Genomic DNA, 22,992 nt, shown 5'->3' with positions numbered 1-22,992 from the left:
AAAATTTTCCCCAAACCCCAAAATTCTCCAAAAAATCCCCCCAAAAATCTCCAAATCCTCCAAATCCCCCCAAAATCCTCCAAATTCCCCCCAAATCCTCCAAATTCCCCCAAAATCCCAAAAATTCTCCAAAATCCCCCTAAATTCCCCCAAGCCCCTCCAAATTCTCCCCCAAAATCTCAAAAATCTCAAAAATCCCCCAAAATTCTCAAAAAATCCCTAAAAAATTCCCCAAAAATGCTCCAAATTCCCCCAAAATCCCCCCCAAAATCTCAAAAAATCCCTAAAAAATCCCAAAAAAATCCTCCAAATCCCCCCCAAACCCCCCAAAATCCCCCCAAAAATCCCCAGATTTCCCCCCAAACCCCCCCCCGGGGTGGGGGAGGGGCGGCAGGTGCTGCTGTTGGGGGAGGGGTCGAGCAGCGCATCCTCCCCTCCCCCCCCTCCCCCCTCCCCCCCCCCCTTTTCCCGGCGCGGGGGGAGGGGCGGCGCTGCCGCAGGGGGGGAGGGGCGATAAGGGGGGAGGGGCGATAAGGAGGGGGAGGGGCGGCTCCTTTGGCCCCTCCCCCTCCCTCCCCCCCCCCAATTTAACCCCTCCCCTCCCTCCCCCCCCCGGTGTTTTGCAGAGCCGGAGCCGGAGCGAGGCCGCGGCAGCGCCAGAGAGGGGTGGGTGCCGCCCCTCCCCCACCCCGGGGACCCCTCCCCCACCCCCGGACCCCTCCCCCACCCCGGGACCCCTCCCCATCCCCCCCATCCCCCCCATCCCCTCCCCCCCCCCATTAATGGTTCTTATCCATCCGTGGGAATGGGAGCGGCCCCGCCCCTCCCCCACCCATGGGAGACCCCCCCCCCCCCCCCCACTCATCCATCATCGCCCCTCCCCCACACCTGAGACCCCCACCCATCATGGCCCCTCCCCCACCCTCCATCATCGCCCCTCCCCCACCCTTGGGAGACCCCCCCCCGCCCCGCCCCCATCCTTTGGGGACCCCCCCCACCCATCGCCCCTCCCCCCATCATCCCCTATAGATCCATAGGGACCCCCCCCCCACTCCCCCCCCCCACTCCGGGTACCACTTTTGGGGAGGGGCCATGGGGGGCGGGGCTGGGGGGTTCCCTATAGGGGATCTATAGGGGATGGAGGGTCCCTATAGGGGATCTATAGGGGCTGGGGGTTCCCTATAGGGGATCTATAGGGGCTGGGGGTTCCCTATAGGGGATCTATAGGGGATGGAGGGTCCCTATAGGGGATCTATAGGGGCTGGGGGTTCCCTATAGGGGATCTATAGGGGCTGGGGGTTCCCTATAGGGGATCTATAGGGGATGGAGGGTCCCTATAGGGGATCTATGGACTCCCTATGGGTCTCTATAGGGGATCTCTATAGGGGATCCCTATAGGGGATCTCCATAGGGGATCTCTAGGGCCGGATCTATGGGGCTGAGCATCTCCCAGTGGATCTATAGGGGATGGAGAGTCTCTATAGGGCTTGAGGGTCTCCCTATGGGTCTATAGGGGATGGGGCTCCCTATGGGATCTCTATAGGGGATCTCTATAGGGGATCTCCATAGGGGATCTCTAGGGCCAGATCTATGGGCTTGAGCATCTCCCTATGGATCTATAGGGGATGGGATGGAGGATCCCTATGGATCTATAGGGGATCTATAGGGCTGGATCTATAGGATTGAGCACCTATGGATCTATAGGGGATGAGGAAGGGTTCCCTATGGGATCTCTATAGGGGATCTCTAGGGCCGGATCTATGGGGTTGAGCATCTCCCTATGGATCTATAGGGGATGGGATGGAGGATCCCTATGGATCTATAGGGGAATGGAGAGTCCCTATAGGGCTGGGAAGGTCCCTATGGATCTATAGGGGCTGGAAGTTCCATATGGGATCCCTATAGGGGATCTCTAGGGCTGGATCTATGGGGTTGAGTGTCTCCCTGTGGATCTATAGGGGTCGGGAGAGGGTCCCTATGGATCTATAGGGGACGGAACGGAATGGAGGAGTCGTTATAGGGCTGGGGGTTCCCTATAGGCGATCTATAGGGGACGGCAGGGAGGAGTCGCTATAGGACCGGGCCTCCCTATGGATCTATAGGGAATAGAAGGGAGACGTTCCTATACAGATCTATAGGGGATGGAGGGGTCGCTATAGGGCTGGGGAGGGTCCCCCATGCATCCATGGGAGGGCCCCCTATGGATCTATAGGGGATGGGATGGGATGGGATGGAGGAGTCTCTGTGGACCTATAGGGGTCCCTATAGGGCTGGGAGGGTCCCCTATGGATCTATAGGGGATCTCTAGGGCCAGACCTATGGGCTTGAGCATCTCCCTGTGGATCTATAGGGGATGGGTGAAGGGTCTCTATAGGGGGTGGGATGGAGGGGTCCCTATAGAGCCAGGAGGGTCCCTGTGGATCTATAGGGGATGGGGGAGTCACTATAGGGCTGGGGGGTCCCTGTGGATCTATAGGGAATGGGAGGGGGGGTGTCTCTATAGGGGCTGTGGGTTTTCTATAGGGGCCAGGGAGGTCTCTATAGGGCCGAGGGGGTCCCTATGGATCTATAGGGGATGGGGGGCGGTGTCTCTATAGGGGCCGGGGGGGTCCCTATGGTTCTATAGGGGATTGAGGGGGTCTCTATAGGGGATTGGGGGGTCTCTATAGGATCTATGGGGCCTCTATAGGGCCCGGGGGGTCTCTAGAGGGGATTGGGGGGGTCTTTATAGGGGCCGGGGGTCTCTATAGGGTCTGTGGGTTTTCTATAGGGGCCGGGGGGGTCCCTATGGATCTATAAGGCCCGGGGGTCTCTATAGGGTCTGGGGTCTCTATAGGGTCTGTGGGGTCTCTATAGGGTCTGGGGTCACTATAGGGTCTGGGGTCTCTATAGGGTCTGGGGTCTCTATAGGGTCTGTGGGGTCTCTATAGGGTCTGGGGTCTCTATAGGGTCTGGGGTCTCTATAGGGCCCGGGGTCCTCCACAGGCCCCGTCTCGCCCCTCCCCCCCCCCGGCAGTTTCCGGCCGGGGATTTTTGGGGCTATTTTTGGGATCGGCACCTGCCGGGGGGGGAGGGGCGGGGGGGAGGGGCGGGGGGAGGGGTCCCTATGGGGGGGGGGAGGGGCACTGGGAGGGACTGGGACCAACTGGGAGATTTGGGGGAGGGTCCCCCAAAAATTGGGGAGGGGTCGCTTTAAATTGGGAAAAAAAACCAAACCCTCAAAAGCATCAGAGACCCCCCCCCAAAAAAAAATTCCATGGGTCACTCCCAGCCCCCCCCCAAATCCCACCCAAAATTGGGGACCCCTCCTCAAAATCCCACCCAAAAGTTGGACCCCCCTCACCTCAACTGGGGACCCCTCCCCAAATCCCACCCAAAAGTTGGGGACCCCCCCAAACCTGACATGAGCCCCCCAATTGGGGATCCCCCCAAACCCCCCCCCCAATTGGGGACCCGTCCTCAAAATCCCATCCAAAATGGAGACCCCTCCCCAAATCCCACTCAATTGGGGACCCCTCCCCAAATCCCACCCCCAAAACCTCACAGGAAACCCCCCAAACTCCACCCAAAATAGAGACCCCCACCCTAAATGGGGACCCCCACCCAATTGGGGACCCCCCCCAAGGAAGATCCCCAAACTCCCCCCAATGACCCCCCCAAATACCACCTAAAATGAAGACCCCACCCCAAATGGGGACCCCCCCAAATTCCCACCCAAGGGGGCCCCCCAAACCCCCCCATGACCCCCTAAATTCCACCCAAAAACGGAGACCTCCACCCAAAATGGGGACCCCTCCCCAAATCCCACCCCCAAATTCCCACCCAAGTGGGACCCCCAAAATTCCCCCATGACCCCCCAAATTCCACCCAAAATGGAGACCCCTCTCCAAATCCCACCCCCAAAACCTCATCTGACCCCTCCCCAATCCCCCCCCAATTGGGGACCACCACCCCAAATGGGACCCCTCCCCAAATCCCACCCTCTCCCCATCAAGGGGGATCCCCAAAACCTCACAGGACCCCCCAAATCCCACCCAATTGGGGACCCCTCCCCAAATCCCACCCAAAATAGAGAAACCCCCTCCCCAAATCCCACCCCAAAATGGAGACGCCCCACCCCAAATCCTGCCCCCAAAACCTCATCTGACCTCTCCCCATTCCCCCCCCAATTGGGGACCACCACCCCAAATGGGACCCCTCCCCAAATCCCTCCCCCTCCCCATCAAGGGAGATCCCCAAAACCTCACAGGACCCCCCAAATCCCACCCAAAATGGAGAAACCCCCTCCCTAAATCCCACCCAAAATGGAGACCCCTCCCTAATTCCCACTCTATTGGGGACCCCTCCCCAAATCCCACCCTAAAATAGAGAAACCCCCTCCCCAAATCCCACCCCCAAAACCTCTCATGAACCCCAAACCCCCCCCAAAATAGAGACCCCCCACCCCAAAATGAAGACCCCTCCCCAAATCCCACCCCCAAATTCCCACCCAAGGGAGACCCCCCCAAAACCCCCCCATAACCCCCCAAATTTTCTCTCTCTCTCCGCAGCCTCCGCCGCCATGGGGGGTCGCCCGTCCCTGATGACGTCACCGACGCCCCCCACCCATTTTTTCCTCCCTTTCCTCCTCCTCCTCCTCCTGTCCCCCTCTCCCACCTTTGCCACCCCCTCGGACCTGGTGGTCTCCACCTCCTCCGGCGCCGTCCGCGGTTTCCACCTCCCCGCCGGCCCCTCCTCGTCCGTCGCCGCCTTTTTGGGGATCCCTTACGCCGAACCCCCGTTGGGCCCCCTGCGCTTCTCCCCTCCGCGCCCGGCCCGCCCGTGGGGAGGGGTCCTGGACGCCTCCTCCCACCCCCACGCCTGTTTCCAGCCGGTGGACACCATGTTCCCGGGCTTCGGCGGCTCCGAGATGTGGAACCCCAACCGGGAGATGAGCGAGGACTGTCTGTACCTCAACATCTGGGTGCCGGCGCCGCGCCCGGCCGACCCGGCGCCGGTGCTGGTGTGGATTTACGGCGGCGGCTTCTACAGCGGCGCCGCCTCGCTGGACGTCTACGATGGGCGATTCCTGGCGGCGGCCGAGGGCGTCCTGGTGGTCTCCATGAATTACCGGGTGGGCGCTTTGGGGTTTTTGGCGTTGCCGGGTCACCCCGAAGCGCCCGGCAACGTCGGTTTGCTGGACCAACGCTTGGCCTTGCGTTGGGTCCAAGCCAACATCGCGGCCTTCGGCGGCGACCCCGGCGCGGTGACGCTGTTCGGCGAGAGCGCCGGCGCGGCCTCGGTGGGGCTGCACCTGCTCTCGGGGGGCAGCCGCGGCTTGTTCCGGCGGGCGGTTCTGCAGAGCGGCTCCCCCAACGGGCCTTGGGCCACCGTGGGGGCGGCCGAGGGCCGGCGGCGAGCGGCCAGGCTGGGCCGGCTGCTGGGCTGCGGCGGCGCCGGCGCAGGCGGCGCGGTGACCAACGAGACGGAGCTGCTGTCGTGCCTCCGCGCCGCCGCGCCGCCGCAGCTGGTGGAGCACGAGGCGGCCGTGCTGCCGCAGCAGGGCGTCTTCCGCTTCGCCTTCGTGCCCGTGGTGGACGGGGAGTTCCTGGCCGACACGCCCGAGGCCTTGCTGGGAGGGCCGGGCAGCGCCGAGGCCGAGGTGCTGTTGGGCGCCGTGCAGGACGAAGGAACCTATTTCTTGGTCTACGGCGTGCCGGGGTTCGGCAAAGACAACGAGAGCCTGATCAGCCGCGAGGAGTTCCTGGGCGGCGTCCGGCTGGGCGTGCCCCAGGCCAACGAGCTGGCGGCCGAGGCCGTGGTGCTGCAATACACCGACTGGCTGGACCAGGACAACCCGGTGAAGAACCGCGAGGCGCTGGACGACATCGTGGGCGACCACAACGTGGTGTGCCCCTTGATGCACTTCGCCCAGCGCTGGGCCGAGCGCGGCGGGACGGTCTTCGCTTACCTGTTCGACCACCGGGCGTCCAACCTGCTGTGGCCGCCGTGGATGGGCGTCCCGCACGGTTACGAGATCGAGTTCGTCTTCGGGCAGCCGCTGAACCCCGGGCTCAACTACACGGCCGAGGAGGAGGCGCTGAGCAGGCGCATCATGAGATACTGGGGGAACTTTGCGCGCACTGGGTGGGTCTGGGGGTGGAGAGGGAGGGAGAGGGGTGGTGGATGGGTGGAGGAATCTATGAATCCATGGATGGATGGATGATGGATGATGGATGGATGGATGATGGATGATGGATGGACCCAACCAAGGTCATCCAACCCATCCCAACTCAACCCAACTCAACCCAACCGAGGTGGATGGATGATGGATGGATGGGTGGGTGGATGGAGGAATCCATGAATCCACGGTGAGGGAGATGACGTCATGGAGAGATGGATGGGTGGATGGATGGATGGATGGATGGGTGAATTCATGGACCCGTGGATGGATAATGGATGATGGATGGATGGATGGATGGATGGATGAAGTGTGAAGAGCAGGATGGGATTGGTTGGGATGAATTACGATGAGTTGGGTTGGGTTGGATGAGTCAAAGCGGGATGGGTTGAGCTGGGTTTGAGTTGGGTTAAGTTGGGATAAGTTGGGATGAGTTGAGTTGGGTTGAGCTGAGATTGAGTTGGGAGGAGTTGAGTTGAGGCTGAGTTGAGACGGGTTAAGTTGCGTGGGTTGGGTTCAACTGAGATGAGTTGGATGAGATGGATTGGGTTGAGTTGGGATTGAGTTGAGTTGAGTTGGGATAACCTCAGTTGGGTTGAATTGATTCGAGATTGAGTTAGGTTGGCTTGGGATGAGTTGGGCTGAGTTGAGTTGAGTTGAGTTGAGATGATTTGGGTTGGATGACCTTGGTCGGGATGAGTTGAGTTGAGTCTGAATGAGTTGGGTTGGGTTAGGGTCAGTTGGGTTGGGTTAGGGTGAGTTGGGATGAGTTGAGTTAGATGAGTTGAGTTGGTTGAGTTGGGTTGGGATGAGTCACGATGAGTTGAGATGAGTTGGGATGGGTTGGATGACCTTGGCTGGGTTGAGTTGGGTTGGGTTGGGTTGGATGACTCAACCTCAGTTGAGTTGAGTTGGGATGAGTTGGATGACCTCGGTTGGGTTGGGATGGGTTGGATGACCTCGGTTGGGTTGGGATGGGTTGGATGACCTCGGTTGGGTTGGGATGGGTTGGATGACCTCGGTTGGGATGGGTTGGGTTGGGATGGGTTGGATGACCTCGGTTTGGCCGATCCGGCGCTGACCGTGCCGATCCACGCCCGGCACGCACCGCGCAGGGACCCCAACGAGCCGTCGGAGCGGGAGCGGCGCTGGCCGTCGTACACGGCGTCGGGGCAGAGCTACGCCCGGCTCAACGCGCGGCCGCTCGCCGTGGCCCAGGGCCTGCGCGCTCAGGCCTGCGCCTTCTGGACACGGTTCCTGCCCAAACTGCTCAACGTCACCGGTGAGGGGACACCGGGGACACCGGGGACATGGGGACACTGGGGACATTGGGGACACTGGGGACATTGGGGACACTGGGGACATCAGGGTTATGGGGACACTGGGGACACTGGGGACACTGGGGATATTGGGGACATTGGGGACAGTGGGGACATTGGGGACACTGGGGACATTGGAGACATTGGGGTCATGGGGATATGGGGACACTGGCGATGTGGGGACACTGGGGTCATGGGGACACTTGGGACATTGGGGACTTTGGGGTCATGGGGATATGAGGACACTGGGGACATCAGGGACATTGGGGACACCAGGGACACTGGAGCCTTTGGGGACATTGGGGACATCAGGGACATCAGGGACACTGGGGACACTGGGGACACTTGGGACATTGGGGACATTGGGGTCATGGGGACATTGGGGACATCAGGGATGTGAGGACATGGGGGGGTTTGGGGTGTTTTGGGGCAGTTTCTGGAGCCGTTTCTGGGGGATTTTTGGGGTGGATTTTGGGGCAGTTTCTGGGATTTTGGGGCTTTTTCTGGGGCTTTTTGGGGCTGTTTCTGAGGGGGTTTGGGGCAGTTTTTGGGGAGTTTTGGGGCAGTTTCTGGGGGCAATTTCTGGGGGGTTTTGGGGCTGTTTCTGGAGGGTTTTTGGGGCAGTTTCTGGGGTTTTGGGGGCTCTTTCTGAGTTTTTTTGGGGTGGTTTAAGGGGGGTTTTTGGGGCTGTTTCTGTGGGGTTTTGGGGGCAGCTTTTGGGATTTTTTTGGGGTGGTTTCTGGAGTTTTTGGGGCTGTTTTTTGGGGGGTTTTAGGGCAGTTTTTCTAAGGGTTTTGGGGTGGTTTTGGGGGGTGTTTCTGGGGTTTATGGGGAGTTTTGGGGCAGTTTCTGGGGGCAATTTCTGGGGGGTTTTAGGGCTGTTTCTGGGGGTTTTTAGGGCTGTTTTTTGGGGGGGTTTGGGGCAGTTTTGGGGTTTTTTTTGGGCGGTTTCTGGAGGTTTTGGGGCAGTTTTTGAGGGTTTTTTTTGGGGCAGTTTCTGGGTTTTTTTTAGGGCGGTTTCTGGGGGATTTTGGGATTGTTTTGGGGGGTTTTGGGGCAGTTTCTGGGGGTTTTTGGGGCTGTTTTGGGGGGTTTTTGGGGTCCCCGGATCCGATTTCGGGGTCCCCGGGCTGATCTGGGGCTCCCCAGGGCCGATGGAGGAGGCGGAACGTCAGTGGCGCCTGGAGTTTCACCGCTGGAGCTCCTACATGATGCGCTGGAAGAGCCAGTTCGAGCTCTACAGTCGCCAGGAGCGCTGCCAGCCCCTCTAGGGACCCCAAACCCCCCTGAGACACCCCAAAATCTGCTCCAGACACCCCAAAACTCACCCAGAGACCCTTAAATCCACTCCAGACACCCCAAAATCCACCTGGGAGCCCTAAAAACCCACCTGGGAACCCCAAAAATCCACTCCAGACACCCCAAAATCCACCTGGAAACCCAAAACCCTCCTGGGGCACCCCAAAATCCACCCTGGGACCCTAAAAATCCACCCAGGAACCCCAAAACCCACCTGGGAACCCCAAAATCCATCCAGAGATCCTAAAATCTACCCCAGACACCCCAAAATTCTCCTGATATCCCCCAAAAAAATCCCTTCCAGGCACCCCAAAAAAACCCAAACACCCCAAAATTCTCCTCTAAAACCCCAAAATTCCCTTCCAGACACCCCAAAAAACCCAAAATCAACCCCAGACACCCCAAACTGAACCCAAACCCCCAAAACCGTGTCCAGACACCCCAAAAAAATCCCAAAATTCTCCTCTAAAACCCCCAAAATTCCCTTCCAGACACCCCAAAATCCACCTGGGACCCCCCAAAATCCACCTGGGACCCCCCAAAATCCACCCCTGACCCCCCAAAATTCTCCTGATACCCCAAAATTCTCCCTAAAAACCCCCAAATATTTTGGGGAGCCCCCCCTGGGTCCCCCCTTCAGTGTGACCCCAATAAAAACTGAACCCCAAACCTGAGTCGTGATTGGGGACCCCAAAAATAGGGGTGGGATCCAAAAAATGGGGAAAAATCTAAAAAAATGGGGTGAAAATAAAAAAAATTAGGGAAAAAGACTTAAAAAATGAGGGAAAAACCTCAAAAAATGAGGGAAAAAACCCCGAATTGGGGGGTGGGATCCCAAAAACGGGGGTGGGACCCCAAAATGGGGGAAAAAAATCCAAAAAAATGGGGAGAAAATCCAAAAAATTGGATCCAGGATCCCCAAAAATGGGGGGAAAACCCAAAAAATGAGGGAAAAACCCCAAAAAATGGGGACAGGACCCCAAAAATTGGGGAAAAAAACCCAACAACAACAACAAAAAAAACAACAAAAAATGGGGGTGGGACCCAAAAAATGAGGGAAAAATCCAAATTTTGGGGGCTGGGACCCCAAAAAAATGGGGCAGGACCCCCCAAAAATGGGGAGGGACCCCAAAAAATGGGGAGAAAACCCCCCAAAAAATGGCAAAACCCCCAAAAACCAGGAAAAAACCCAAATTTTGAAGAGGGAACAGCCCAAAAATCGACACAGAAACCCCAAAAAAATAAACCAACACCAGAACAAAGTCAGGAGGAAACCCCAAAACTTTATTGGGGGAATTAAAACTGGAGGAAAAAACCCAAATTTTGGGAGAGGAACAGGAAGATCCCAAAATTTTGGGAGGAAAATCCCAAATTTGGGGGTTCAAGGAGGAAATTTGGGATTTTTTTGGGATTTTTTGGGATTTTTTGGGGATTTTTTGGGATTTTTTGGGATTTTTTGGGGATTTTTTGGGGGATTTTTTGGGGTTTTTTTAGGGGGCTCCAACTTCAGGCTGTGGAAAAAAAAAAAGGGAGAAATTAATGGGGGGTCCCCAAATTTTTGGGGAATTTTTGGGGACCCCCCCAAATTTTTTTGGGTATTTTTGGGTGTTCCCCAAATTTTTTTGTTTTTTTTTTTTTTTGGGGACCCCCAAATTTTTTGGGGTTTTTTTTATGGGTTCCCCAAATTTTTGGGGGGTTTTTTTGGGGACCCCCTGAATTTTTGGGGACCCCCCAAATTTTTTTGGGGTTTTTTTTTGGGGTCTTACCCTGGTCAAAGTTGAGTTTTTTGGGGGGAGGGTCCCCAAATCCTTCCACGTCCACGAGATCCCCGGGGGGGTCGGAGTCGCTCACGGGGGGGTCTGGGGGAGGCAAAAATTAATTCATTAGAGACACAAATTAATGAGAAAATCCCAAATTAATGAGAAAAAGGGACCCTGAAATTAATGAGGAAATCCAAAATTAAAAGGAAGAAAACAGAAAAATCCCAAAATTAAATGAGACAGGACCCCAAAATTAATGAGAAAAGGGAAACCAAAATTAATGAGGAATCCCAAAATTAAAAGGAAAAAACCAGAAAAATGTCAAAATTAAATGAGACAGGACCCTGAAATTAATGAGAAAAAAGACCCCAAAATTAATGAGAAAAGGGAAACCAAAATTAATGAGGAAACCCCAAAATTCAAAGGAAGAAAACAAAAAAAAATCCAAATTAAAAGGAAAAGACCCCAAAATTAATGGAGACTGAGCCAAAAAAACCCCAAAATTAATGAAGACCGACCCAAAAAAACCCAAAATTAATAAAAAACCCCCAAAATTCAATTAAAACCCCCCCAACCCCCCTCACCTGTGACCTTGAGCCTCTTCCCGGGGGGTCCCGGGGGCTCCGGGGGTCCCGTCCCCACCCCGGGGGGGCCTTTCCGGGGCCCCTTTTTTGGGGAGTCCCCGGGGGGGGCCAGGGGGACCCCGCTGTCCTCGTAGGCTTTTCTCTTGGCCGCCGCCTTCAGCTGAGCCCTGAGGGGGATTTTTGGGATTTTTTTGGGGGGTTTTTTGGGGGGTTTTTATGGGGGGAGACCCCAAAGTTGAGCCCCTTACACCGTGCGGTCCTTGATGAGGGCGCTGAGCCGGTTCAGGTCCTCCCCGAATCGCGCCACGGCCCCGCGGAGCAGCGACAGCTCCGGCTCCGTCCAGCGGGACCTGGGGGGTTTGGGGGGTTCCCAGAATTTTTGGGAATTTTTTGGGATTTTTTGGGATTTTTTGGGGGATTTTTTGGGATTTTTTTGGGATTTTTTACAGATTTTTTAGAGGTTTTTTAGGGGCGGTTTTGGAATCGCGGAGTAGTGATGACTCCGGCTCCGTCCAGCAGGACCTGGGAGGGTTTTGGGGGTTTCCCAGAAATTTTGGGAATTTTTTGGGAATTTTTTGGGATTTTTTGGGATTTTTTTTGGATTTTTTAGGGGTTTTTTAGAGGTTTTTTAGGAGCGATTTTGGAATCGCGGAGCAGCGACAGCTCCAGCTCCGTCCACCGGGACCTGGGGGGGTTTTGGGGGTTTCCCAGAATTTTTGGGAATTTTTTGGGATTTTTTGGGATTTTTTGGGGATTTTTTTGGGATTTTTTTGGGATTTTTTTGGATTTTTTTTGGATTTTTTAGGGGTTTTTTAGAGGTTTTTTAGGAGCGATTTTGGAATCGCAGAGCAGCGACAGCTCCGGCTCCGTCCACCGGGACCTGGGGGGCTTGGGGGGTTCCCAGAAATTTTGGGAATTTTTTGGGATTTTTTGGGAATTTTTTGGGATTTTTGGGGGATTTTTTTGGAATTTTTTTGGATTTTTTAGGGGTTTTTTAGAGGTTTTTTAGGGGCGTTTTTGGAATCGCAGAGAAGCGACAGCTCCGGCTCCATCCAACCGGACCTGAGGGGTTTTGGGGGTTTCCCAGAAATTTTGGGAATTTTTGGGGATTTTTTGGGATTTTTTTGGGATTTTTTTTGGATTTTTTAGGGATTTTTTGGGGATTTTTAGGGGTGATTTTGGAATCGCGGAGCAGCGACGGCTCCGGCTCAGTCCATTGGGATTTCAGGGATTTTTGGGGCATTTCAAGGGAGTTTAAGGGGATTTTGGGGGGATCCCAGAAATTTAGGGGGTTTTGGGGGTTTGGGGATTTTTTGGGATTTTTTGGAATTTTTTTAGGAATTTTTGGGGGTTTTTTAAGGGGCGTTTTGGGCGGTTTTGGAATCGCGGAGCAGCGACGGCTCCCACTGAAACCCGGGGGATTTTTGGGAGGATCCTGGGAATTTTTAGGATCCTGGAGGGAATTTTGGGGAGTTTTGGGGGTTGTGGAGGAGTTTGGGACTTTTTTGGGATTTTTGGGGATTTTTTTTGGGATTTTTTTTAGGATTTTTTTGGGGTTTTTTAGGGGCAGTTTTGGAATCGCAGAGAAGCGATGGCTCCGGCTCCGTTCACCGGGACCTGGGGGATTTTGGCGGGTCCTGGGGTTTTTTGGGAATTTTTTGGGATTTTTTGGGGGTTTTTTGGGATTTTTTTGGGATTTTTTGGGATTTTTTTGGGGATTTTTTGGGATTTTTTTGGGATTTTTAGGGGTGATTTTGGAATCGCGGAGCAGCGACGGCTCTGGCTCCGTCCAGCAGGACCTGGGGGGGTTTGGGGGTTTCCCAGAATTTTTGGGAATTTTTTGGGTTTTTTTGGGAATTTTTTGGGATTTTTTTGGGATTTTTTTGGATTTTTTTTGGATTTTTTACAGATTTTTTAGAGGTTTTTTTAGGGGCAGTTTTGGAATCGCGGAGTAGTGATGATTCTGGCTCCGTCCAGCAGGACCTGGGAGGGTTTTGGGGGTTTCCCAGAATTTTTGGGAATTTTTTGGGATTTTTTGGGATTTTTTGGGGATTTTTTGGGATTTTTTTTGGATTTTTTACAGATTTTTTAGAGGTTTTTTAGGGGCGATTTTGGAATCGCGGAGTAGTGATGACTCCGGATCCGTCCAACGGGACCTGGGAGGGTTTGGGGGGGTTCCCAGAAATTTTGGGATTTTTTTGGGATTTTTTGAGGATTTTTTTGGGATTTTCTGGGGGATTTTTTGGGATTTTTTTGGGATTTTTTTTGGATTTTTTACAGATTTCTTAGAGGTTTTTTAGGGGCGATTTTGGAATCGCAGAGAAGCGACAGCTCCAGCTCCGTCCAACGGGACCTGGGGGACCCCACCAGTTTGGGGAGGTTTTGGGATTTTTTTTGGATTTTTTTGGGATTTTTTGGGGGGTTTTTAGGGGTTTTTTAAGAGGCGTTTTGGGCGGTTTTGGAATCGCGGAGCAGCGACAGCTCTGGTTCCGTCCAGTGAGATCTGGGAGAGTTTTTTGGGGGGATTCTGGGAATTTTCGGAGGTTTTCAGAGGGTTTGAGGGAGGTTTGGGGGATTTTGGGGGTTTGGGGATTTTTTTGGGATTTTTTGGGGATTTTTTTGGATTTTTTTTGGATTTTTTACAGATTTTTTAGAGGTTTTTTAGGGGCGGTTTTGGAATCGCGGAGTAGTGATGACTCCGGCTCCGTCCAGCAGGACCTGGGAGGGTTTGGGGGGTTTCCCAGAATTTTTGGGAATTTTTTGGGATTTTTTTGGGATTTTTTTGGGATTTTTTTGGGGATTTTTTTGGGATTTTTGGGATTTTTTTTGTTGGATTTTTTACAGATTTTTTAGAGGTTTTTTAGGGGCGATTTTGGAATCACGGAGTAGTGATGACTCCAGCTCCGTCCAGCAGGACCTGGGAGGGTTTGGGGGGTTTCCCAGAATTTTTGGGAATTTTTTGGGATTTTTTGGGATTTTTTTGGGATTTTTGGGATTTTTTTTGGATTTTTTAGGGGTTTTTTAGAGGTTTTTTAGGGGCGATTTTGGAATCGCAGAGAAGCGACAGCTCCGGCTCCGTCCAATGGGACCTGGGGGACCCCACCAGTTTTGGGAGGTTTTGGGATTTTTTTTTGGAATTTTTGGGGATTTTTTGGGGAATTTTTTTGGGATTTTTAGGGGTTTTTTAAGGGGCGTTTTGGGCGGTTTTGGAATCGCGGAGCAGCGACAGCTCCCACTGAAACCTGGGGGATTTTTGGGAGGATCCTGGGAATTTTTAGGGTCCTGGAGGGAATTTTGGGGAGTTTTGGGAGTTGTGGAGGAGTTTGGGATTTTTTGGGATTTTTTGGGGATTTTTTTGGATTTTTTTTAGGAATTTTTGGGGTTTTTTTAGGGGCGTTTTTGGAATCGCGGAGCAGCGACAGCTCCGGCTCCGTCCAGCGGGACCTGGGGGGGTCTGGGGGGTTTTGAGCCCCCCCAAAAACCCCCAAACTTTCCCGAATTTCCCCCAAATCTTCCCCTAAAATCCTCCCAGGACCCCCCCCCCAAATTTCCCCCCAAGACCTCCCAAATTTTCCCCAAATTTCCCCCAAATCCCCCATTTTTTTCCAAAATTTCCCCAAATTTCCTCCAAATCCCCCAAATTTCCCCCCAAAACCTCCCAGGACGACCCCAACCCCCACAAATTCCCCCCAAAATCCCCCAAATTTTCCCCCAGGACCCCCCAGATCTCCCCAAAATCCTCCAAATGCCCCCAAATCTCCCCGAATTTTCCCCAAATTTTCCCCAAAATGTCCCAAAATCCCCCCAAAATCCCTCCAGGACCCCCCAAACCTCCCAGGAACCCCCCCAAATTTTCCCAAATTCCTCCCAAATTTCCCAAGACCCCCAAAGTCCCCCAAATTCCCCTCAAAATCTCCCGAATTCCCCCAAAATCTGCCCCAAATTTCCCGGAATTTTTCCAAAATTTCTCCATATATGCCCCCAAAATACTCCAAAACACCCCAAATTCCCCAAATTTTCCCCCAGGACCCCCCCAAATCTCCCCAAAATCCCCCCAAATCTCTCAAACCCCTCCAAAATCCCCCCAAAATCTCCCTTAATTTTCCCCCAGTTTCGCCCAAATTTCCTCCAAAATGCCCCAAATTTTCCCCCAAACCTCCCAAGACCCCCCAAAACCCCCCAAATCCCCCAGGACCCCCCAAATCCCCCCTCACCCGGCGGGGGAGGTGTCGGTCCCGGGGTGCAGCTGCATCGTCAGCTCCCCCAGGCGGGTGAAGGCGGCGCCGGCGGCGGAAAAAATCTCCCCGACCTGGAAATGGGAACTGGGGAGAGACTGGGGGGACTGGGGGGACTGGGGGGGACTGGGGGGGACTGGGGGGACTGGGGGGACTGGGGGGACTGGGGGGAACTGGGGGGACTGGGGAGACTGGGGGGGACTGGGAGGGACTGGGAAAAACTGGAAGAGGTTTGGAGGAGACTGGGATGGGATTGAGACAAACTGGGAGGGGATTAGGATGGACTGGGAGGGACTGGGAGCACTGGGAGGGAACTGGGACAAACTGGGAGGGACTGGGGGGACTGGGTTATACTGGGAGGGAACTGGGACAAACTGGGAGAGAGTGGGAAGGAAATTTGGGGAGATTTGGGGGGACTGGGGGGGACTGGGACAAACTGGGATGGACTGGGAGGGGCTAGAAGAGGCTGGGAGGGAACTGGGAGGGACTGGGAGGGAACTGGGAGCACTGGGAGGGGATTTGGGGGGGACTGGGATGGACTGGGGGGGACTGGGAGGGGATTGGGTTATACTGGGAGAGACTGGGAGGGACTGGGACCAACTGGGACAAACTGGGAGACGTTTCAGAGGGCCTGGGATGGACTGGGAGCACTGGGAGGGGATTAGGGCGACTGGGACAAACTGGGAGAGGTTTGGGGGGGACTGGGACAAACTGGAATGGACTGGGAGGGAGATTTGGGAGGATTTGGGGGAACTGGGAAAGACTGGGATGGACTGGGAGGGGATTGAGACAAACTGGGAAGGACTGGGAGGAACTGGAAGAGGTTTGGAGGGGACTGGGATGAACTGGGAGGGGATTAGGGGGGACTGGGAGGGACTGGGTTATACTGGGAGAGACTGGGAGCACTGGGAGGGGACTGGGTGAAACTGGGACAAACTGAGGGAGGTTTGGGATGGACTGGGACAAACTGGGATGGACTGGGAGAAGTTTGGGAGGGACTGGGTTATACTGGGATGGACTGGGAGAGATTGGGGAGGACTGGGACAAACTGGGAGAGGTTCCGGAGGGACTGGGAGCTCAAACTGGGACCCGGAGCTGAACTGGGAGCTGGGCTGGGACTGGGACCAGTAAAACCCCAGAGACCCAAACTGGGACCAGTAACAGACCCAGAACCCAAACTGGGACCGAACTGGGACCCAAACTGGGACCAGTAAAAGGATCAAGACCCAAACTGGGACCAGTAGCCCCGGAACCGGCCCGTCCCCCGGAACCTTCCGTGAGGGCTCCGCTCCCAGCCCGACCCCTCTTTGTGACGGACCCGCCCGGACCGGAAATGGCCGCGAACCGGAAACGCCTCCCACCCTCTCCCAAAACCCCCCCCACATCCCCCCAAAAAAACCCCAAATTGCCCCAAATCCCCCAGATTCGCCCCAAATCGCTGACTTTGGTGGACGCCGAGGTCATGGCCGCCTGGCCCGGCCCCTCCGGCCGCCGCCGCCGCTGCTCCGGCTCCTCGATGATGGCGGCGGGGGGGAGGGGACGCTCTGCCCCGCGCGTCTCGTTGGTGCCTCCCTCACGTTGGCCACGCCCCCTTTTACTCTGATTGGCTTATTCACCCCAAGCCACGCCCACCGTTGCAGAGCCGCCCTCTCATTGGTCCCGCCCTCATGTAACCACGCCCCTTTTTTCTCTGATTGGTTGTTCCCTCAGAAGCCCCGCCCACCGCGGCGCCTCACCCTCCAGCAACCTCCAAAACCCTTCATTTTTCACCACAAAAATCTTCATTTTTCACCCCAAAATCTCATTTTTTTCCCTTAAAAACCCACTCGGGATCACTAAACAACAACCTTCTTTATTCTTTAAACCCTTTTCAAGCTTTTCCAGGCGGGGAGAAGAAACGATTGGTCCTCCGAGGTTGGAATTTTGGGGTTTTTTGAGGGGAAAAATATTAATTTTTGGGGTTTTTTTGGGTTCGATCAGCGCACCATGTACTCCTTGCGCTTGTTGAGGCGGGTCTGGCAGAGGGAGAAGCCGCCCAGGAGCGCGTAAAGCCCCGCGGCGATGAAACAGTTGTAGCTGACCTGCTCGTACAGGCCGTAAAGGCGCTCAGGGCCGCTAAAAAGGGTAAAAAAAATAAAAATAAATGGAGCTTTTGTGGGGTTTGGGTGTTTTTGTGGGAGTTGGGAGGGGAAATACATAAATACCACAAAACTCCTTCCAAAAAAACCCTCAAAACCCCCAAAAATTCCTTCAAGGGACCCCCCAAATCCTCCCAAATCCTCCCCAGGGAGCCAAAATCCCTCCAGAATCCTTCAAACCCCCCCAAAATCCCCCCAAATTCCTCCCAGGACCCCCCAAAATCCCCTAAAAACCCCCAAATCTCCTCAAGGGACCCCCAGGACCCCCCAGATCCCCATAAAACCCCCAAAAATTCCCCTTAAAACCCCCAAAACTCCCCTTAAAAACCCCTAAAAACCCCTCAGGGACCCCCAAACTCCCCCAAATCCCCCATAAAATACCCCAAAATCCCCCAAATCCCCCCCAGGACCCCCAAATCCCCCCAAAATTCCCCATAAAACCCCAAAAAATCCCCATAAAACACCAAAACTCCCCCAAATCCCTCCCAAAATCCCCCCAAACTCCCCCTAAAAACCCCCAAATCCCCCCCAGGACCCCCAAATCCCCCCCCAGGACCCCCCAAAATCCCCATAAAAACCCCAAAAATCCCCTTAAAAACCCCTCAGGGACCCCAAAACTCCCCCAAATCCCCCATAACAATACCCCAAAATCCCCCAAACCCCCCCAGGGACCCCCCAAATCCCTCCCAAACCTCCCAAAAATCCCAAAATCCCCAAATCCCCCCCAGGACTCCCCGAATCACCCCCAGGACCCCCCAAAAATCCCCCTAAAAACCCCTCAGGGACCCCAAAATTCCCCCAAATCCCCCATAAAAATACCCCAAAACCCCCCAAATCCCCCCCAGGACTCCCCAAATCCCCCCCAAACCCCCCAGGATCCCCCAAACACCCCCAAAATCCCCCCAAAATCCCCCCAAACCCACTCTTTGAAATCCTCCTCAGTGAAGGGCACGTCCTCGATCAGCACGGCCGAGTGAACGTTGAAAAAAATCCCCAACAGCACCTGGGGAGGGGAAATTTGGGGGGTTTTGGGGGTTTTTGGGGGGAGATTTGGGTGTTTTGGGGGGAATCTGGGGGAGTTTGGGGCTTTTTGGGGAATTTTGGGGGGATTTAGGGGAGATTTGGGGGGTCTTGGGGGAGATTTGGGGGTTTTGGGGGGGATTTGGGGGAGATTTGAGGGGGATTTGGGGTTTTTGGGGGGTCCTGGGGGAATTTGGGTGGAGATTTGAGGGGGATTTGGGGTGTTTTGGGGGATTTGAGGGAGATTTGGGGGGGATTTGGGAGGTTTGGGGGGTCCTGGGGTGGATTTGGGGGTCCCTGAGGGGGATTTGGGGTCCCTGGGGGAGATTTGGGGGGATTTTGGGGTCCCTGGGGGGGATTTTGGGGTCTTTTGGGGGGGATTTGAGGGAGATTTGGGATTTTTTTGGGGGAGATTTGGGAGGTTTGGGGGGTCCTGGGGGAATTTGGGTGGAGATTTGGGGGATTTTGGGGTCCCTGGGGGAGATTTGGGGTTTTTTGGGGGGTCCTGGGGTGGATTTGGGGGTCCCTGAGGAGGATTTGGGGTCCCTGGGGGAGATTTGAGGGGATTTGGGGGAGATTTGGGGGTTTTTGGGGTCCCTGGGGGGGGATTTTTGGGGGTTTGGGATTTTTTGGGGGGAGATTTGGGAGTTTTTGGGGGGATTTGGGGTGTTTTGGGGGGGATTTGGGGTTTTTTGGGTGGGGATTTGAGGGAGATTTGGGAGGTTTGGGGGGTCTTGGGGGGGATTTGGGGGAATTTGGGGGAGTTTTTGGGGGGGATTTGGGCTTTTTGGGGGGGTCTCAAGGGGATTTGGGGGAGATTTGGGAGATCTGAGGGGTGTTTGGGGGGATTTGGAGGAGATTTTGGGGTCCCTGGGGAAGATTTTGGGGGTTTTTGGGGGGGATTTGAGGGAGATTTGGGGGATTTGGGGGTCCCTTGATGAGATTTGGGGGGGTCCTTGAGGGAGATTTTGGGAAAAATTCTGTAAATTTGGGTTTTCTCTGGGGAATTTTGGGGTCCCTGGGGCAGATCTGAGGAGATTTGGGGGGTCCTGGGAGGGAATTTGGGGATTTTGGGGATTTTGGGGTCCCTGGAAAGGATTTTGGGAAGTTTTTTGGGGATTTTGGCTGCCAAACCCCCCCAAAATGCCTTTTTTTGGGGTGGGGGAGGGGTTTGGGGTGACTCAGGGGCAGCTGAGGGGAAGTTGGGGGTGGGGGAGGAGTTTGGGGGATTTTTGGGGGAGATTTTCCCAAATTTTGGAGGGTTTGAAGCCCCCCCTGAATATCCCCCCACACCAAAACCCCCAAAATATTTTCGAGACCCCCCAAAACGCCTCAGAGACCCCCAAAAAACCTTCAAAACCCCCCAAATTCCTCCTCAATCCCACAGGGACTCCCCAAAACCCCCCAAAAACCTTCCAAGAACCCTCAAGACCCCCCAAAACTCTCCCAGGACCCCCCAAAACCCTTCCAAGATCCCCCAAATTCATTCTCGGACCCCCAAGGAGTCCCCAAACTTCTCCAAGACCCCCCAAAACCCCTCAAGACCCCCCAAAACCCTTCAAAGACCCCCCAAAATCCCCTCAAAACTCTCTGAGCCCCCCCAAAATCCCTCAAGACCCCTGAAAACCCCCCAAATTCCCCTCAAAACCCTCTGAGCCCCCCGAAAACCCTTCAAAGACCCCCCAAACCCCCTCAAGATCCCCCAAAACCCCTCCGAGACCCCCTAAAACCCTTCAAAGACCCCCCCAAAACCCCCGAAAACCCCTCAAACCCCCCCAAAATCCCTTCAAAACTTCTCAAAATCCCCTCAAATCCCCCCAAAACCCCTCAAAACCCCCTAAAACCCCTCAAGACCCCCTTAAATCCCTCCAAGACCCCCTAAACCCCTCAAAGCCCCTCAAAACCCTTCAAAGACCCCTCAAAATCCTCCCAAAACCCCTCAAATCCCCCCAGATACCCCCAAATCCCCTCAAATCCCCCCGTTTCCCCTCAGGGCTCCCCTCAGGACCCCCCAAATCCCCTCAAATCCCCCGTTTCCCCTCAGGGCTCCCCTCAGGACCCCCCAAAGCCCCTCACCAGCATCACGACGCCCCAGGCGCTGAGGACGAGCCCGCAGGCCGCCATCTTGGGCCCGCAGCACAGCAGCGACACCATGGCGGGCTCGGCGAGGTCCCAAAAGGGAGTTTTTGGGGGAAAATCGGGGGTTTTGGGGGTTTTTTTGAGGTTTTTTAGGGGGGATTTTGTAGCCGAGTTCCCTCAGCGGCGGCTGCCGGCGGTGGACTGAGGCCACGCCCCCTTTGCGTAACCACGCCCCCTTACGTAACCACACCTTCTTTACGTAACCACGCCCCCTTTCTGTGCGTAACCACGCCTACTTTACGTAGCTACGCCCATTCTGCTCAAGCCACGCCCCCTCGGGGGTGTATCATTGTCACCAGCGCGGGGGGGGAAACGCGGTTTTGATTGGCTGTGGAAGGCGCGGGGGGGCGTGGCTTAAGGTTTTGGGCACGCCCATCGAGCTCAGGCGTGTCGCCTGTGTCCCTTGGGTGTCCCCTGGGTGTCCCCTGCGTGTCACTTGGGGTGTCCCTTGGGTGTCCCCAAAGTGTCCCCTGGGGTGTCCCCAAAGCGTCCCCAAAGTGTTCCCTGGGTATCCCCTGGGTGTCCCTTGGGTGTCCCCTGGGTGTCCCTTGGGTGTCCCTTGGGTGTCCCCTGGGTGTCCCCAAAGTGTCACTTGGGTGTCCCTTGGGTGTCCCCTGTGTGTCCCTTGGGTGTCCCCTGGGTGTCCCCAAAGTGTCCTTTGGGTGTCCCTTGTCACCTTTTCCCGCCATTTCCCGCTGTTTTTGGTGACAACAGGGTGTTTCCCCGTGATGACGTCACTAGTGACGTCACTCGCCGCTCCCAAAGGGTGTGTGGCCCTTTAAGAATCCCCTCCCCCCTGCCCGGGGCGGGGTCACTTTGAGGTGACATTTTTTGGGGGCTAAAAATAGCCCCGGGCACGCGCCCGCCCCTCCCCCACCCCCCCGGGGTCACCTCGGGATCCCCCAAAGGGGGGAGGGGCCGTGACGTCACAGGGGAGTGGCGGTGACGTCACTGCAGGGGAGTGGCGGTGACGTCACAGCCGAGTCTATTTTTGGGTAAAAGCGGCTGGAAAAGGGGGCGGGGCCAAAGCGGGTCAAATTAGGACGAGATTGGTCCTTAATTAACCCCTAATTAACCCCTAATTAACCCCTAATTAGTCTTTAGTTAATTCCTGGTCTTCTCCCATGACACTCCGGCTCTTAATTAACCCCTAATTAGCTCCTAATTAATATTTAATTCACACTCAGATCATGCCCTCAGACCCCCCTTAATTAATCCTTAATTAACTCCTAATTAGTCCTTAATTAATATTTAATTTAGACTCAGATTCTGCCCCCCGGATCCCCTTTAATTAACCCTTAATTAACTCCTAATTAATCTTTAATTAATATTTAATTCACACTCCGGTCCTGCTCCAGCACCGCCCTTAATTAACCCCTAATTAGCCCCTAATTAATCTTTAATTTATACTCTGATCCTGCCCCCCGGATCCCCCTTAATTAACCCCTAATTAACCCCCGACCATCTCCGACTCCCTTAATTAACCCACTAGGACCCTCCAACCCCTTAATTAACTCCTAATTAACCCTTAATTAACCACCCAACCCCTTAATTAACCCCTAATTAACATCCTCCACACCCCAGAACTCCCCAATAACTGAAAAAAATACCAAAAAAATACCAAAAAAATTGAAAAAAAATTCCAAAAAAATTAAAAAAAAATTTCAAAAATAATACAAAAAAAATCTAAATATAAAATATAAAAGGAAAAGGGGCGTGGCTACGATTAATGGGCGTGGCCATGAGTGGGCGTGGCCTCAGTGGGCGTGGCCACGCCCCCCTCTGATCCCTCACAGAGCCCTGGAGCTTTATTAACCCTTAACTAACCCTTCATTAACCCTAAATGAAATATGAATTAACACCCCAACACCTTAATTAACCCCCTAATTAACATCCTCCACCCTCCCTAACTCCCAAAAACTGAAAAAAAATTGAAAAAAACTCAAATAAAATCCCCCCAAAATTCAATAATAACAATAGCAATATATAAAAATGGAAGGGGGCGTGGTTTGGGGTAGGGGGCGTGGTCGGGAGTGGGCGTGGCCTATTGTGGGCGTGTCCTCAATGAAGCCACGCCCCCTCAGAGCTTGGACAGACCCCTGGGGTTTCCCCAGAGCCGCCGCCGCCTCCGGAGCCGCCGCCGCCGGCCTTTGATCCGCTGGGGGGCGCCCTTCCCTTCCCCCCTCCCCCTCCCCAAATCCGCTGGGGGGCGCCCTTCCCTCCCCTCCCCCTCCCCAAATCCGCTGGGGGGCGCCCTTCCCGCCCCTCCCCCCTTTTCCTCTGCCCCCCTCCCCCTCCATCCGCTGGGGGGCGCCCTTCCCTCTGCCCCTCCCCCCCC

At 54.8% G+C, this 22,992-nt stretch overlaps 3 protein-coding genes across 4 annotated transcripts; 1 reads left to right on the top strand and 2 right to left on the bottom strand.

Annotated features, from left to right (window-relative positions):
* Window positions 1–639: 639 nt before the first annotated feature.
* Window positions 640–8,758, top strand: LOC310921401 (acetylcholinesterase-like). Its single transcript, XM_083881524.1, is given in 6 exon segments — window positions 640–666; window positions 4,551–5,624; window positions 5,855–5,922; window positions 5,924–6,126; window positions 7,276–7,442; window positions 8,629–8,758. Coding segments are annotated over 5 exon segments (1,623 nt in total). The 5' UTR covers window positions 640–666; window positions 4,551–4,561; the 3' UTR covers window positions 8,751–8,758.
* Window positions 8,759–9,230: 472 nt separating this feature from the next.
* Window positions 9,231–16,923, bottom strand: BACC1 (BPTF associated chromatin complex component 1). Of its 2 annotated transcripts, XM_083881553.1 has the most exons (6): window positions 16,801–16,923; window positions 15,337–15,431; window positions 11,371–11,472; window positions 11,123–11,289; window positions 10,545–10,637; window positions 9,231–10,289 (listed from the first exon to the last, which is right to left on the bottom strand). In XM_083881553.1, exons 1-6 carry the CDS (start codon window positions 16,819–16,821, stop codon window positions 10,285–10,287), a joined length of 483 nt encoding a protein of 160 aa, XP_083737679.1. In that variant the 5' UTR covers window positions 16,822–16,923; the 3' UTR covers window positions 9,231–10,284. The 2 variants fall into 2 exon arrangements, with proteins under 2 accessions (XP_083737679.1, XP_083737680.1); XM_083881554.1 differs by lacking the exon at window positions 11,371–11,472.
* Window positions 16,924–17,189: 266 nt separating this feature from the next.
* RNASEK (ribonuclease K) lies at window positions 17,190–20,835 on the bottom strand. The gene is made up of 3 exons (XM_083881511.1): window positions 20,592–20,835; window positions 18,419–18,498; window positions 17,190–17,472 (listed from the first exon to the last, which is right to left on the bottom strand). The coding sequence occupies exons 1-3, from the start codon at window positions 20,667–20,669 to the stop codon at window positions 17,334–17,336; spliced, it is 297 nt and encodes a 98-aa protein (XP_083737637.1). The 5' UTR covers window positions 20,670–20,835; the 3' UTR covers window positions 17,190–17,333.
* Window positions 20,836–22,992: the final 2,157 nt, after the last annotated feature.

This window comes from Zosterops lateralis (assembly GCF_965231275.1).
Source record: "Zosterops lateralis genome assembly, chromosome: 34".
Classification (NCBI taxonomy): Eukaryota; Metazoa; Chordata; class Aves; order Passeriformes; family Zosteropidae; genus Zosterops; species Zosterops lateralis.
This window is presented reverse-complemented; position numbering and strand designations above follow the sequence as displayed.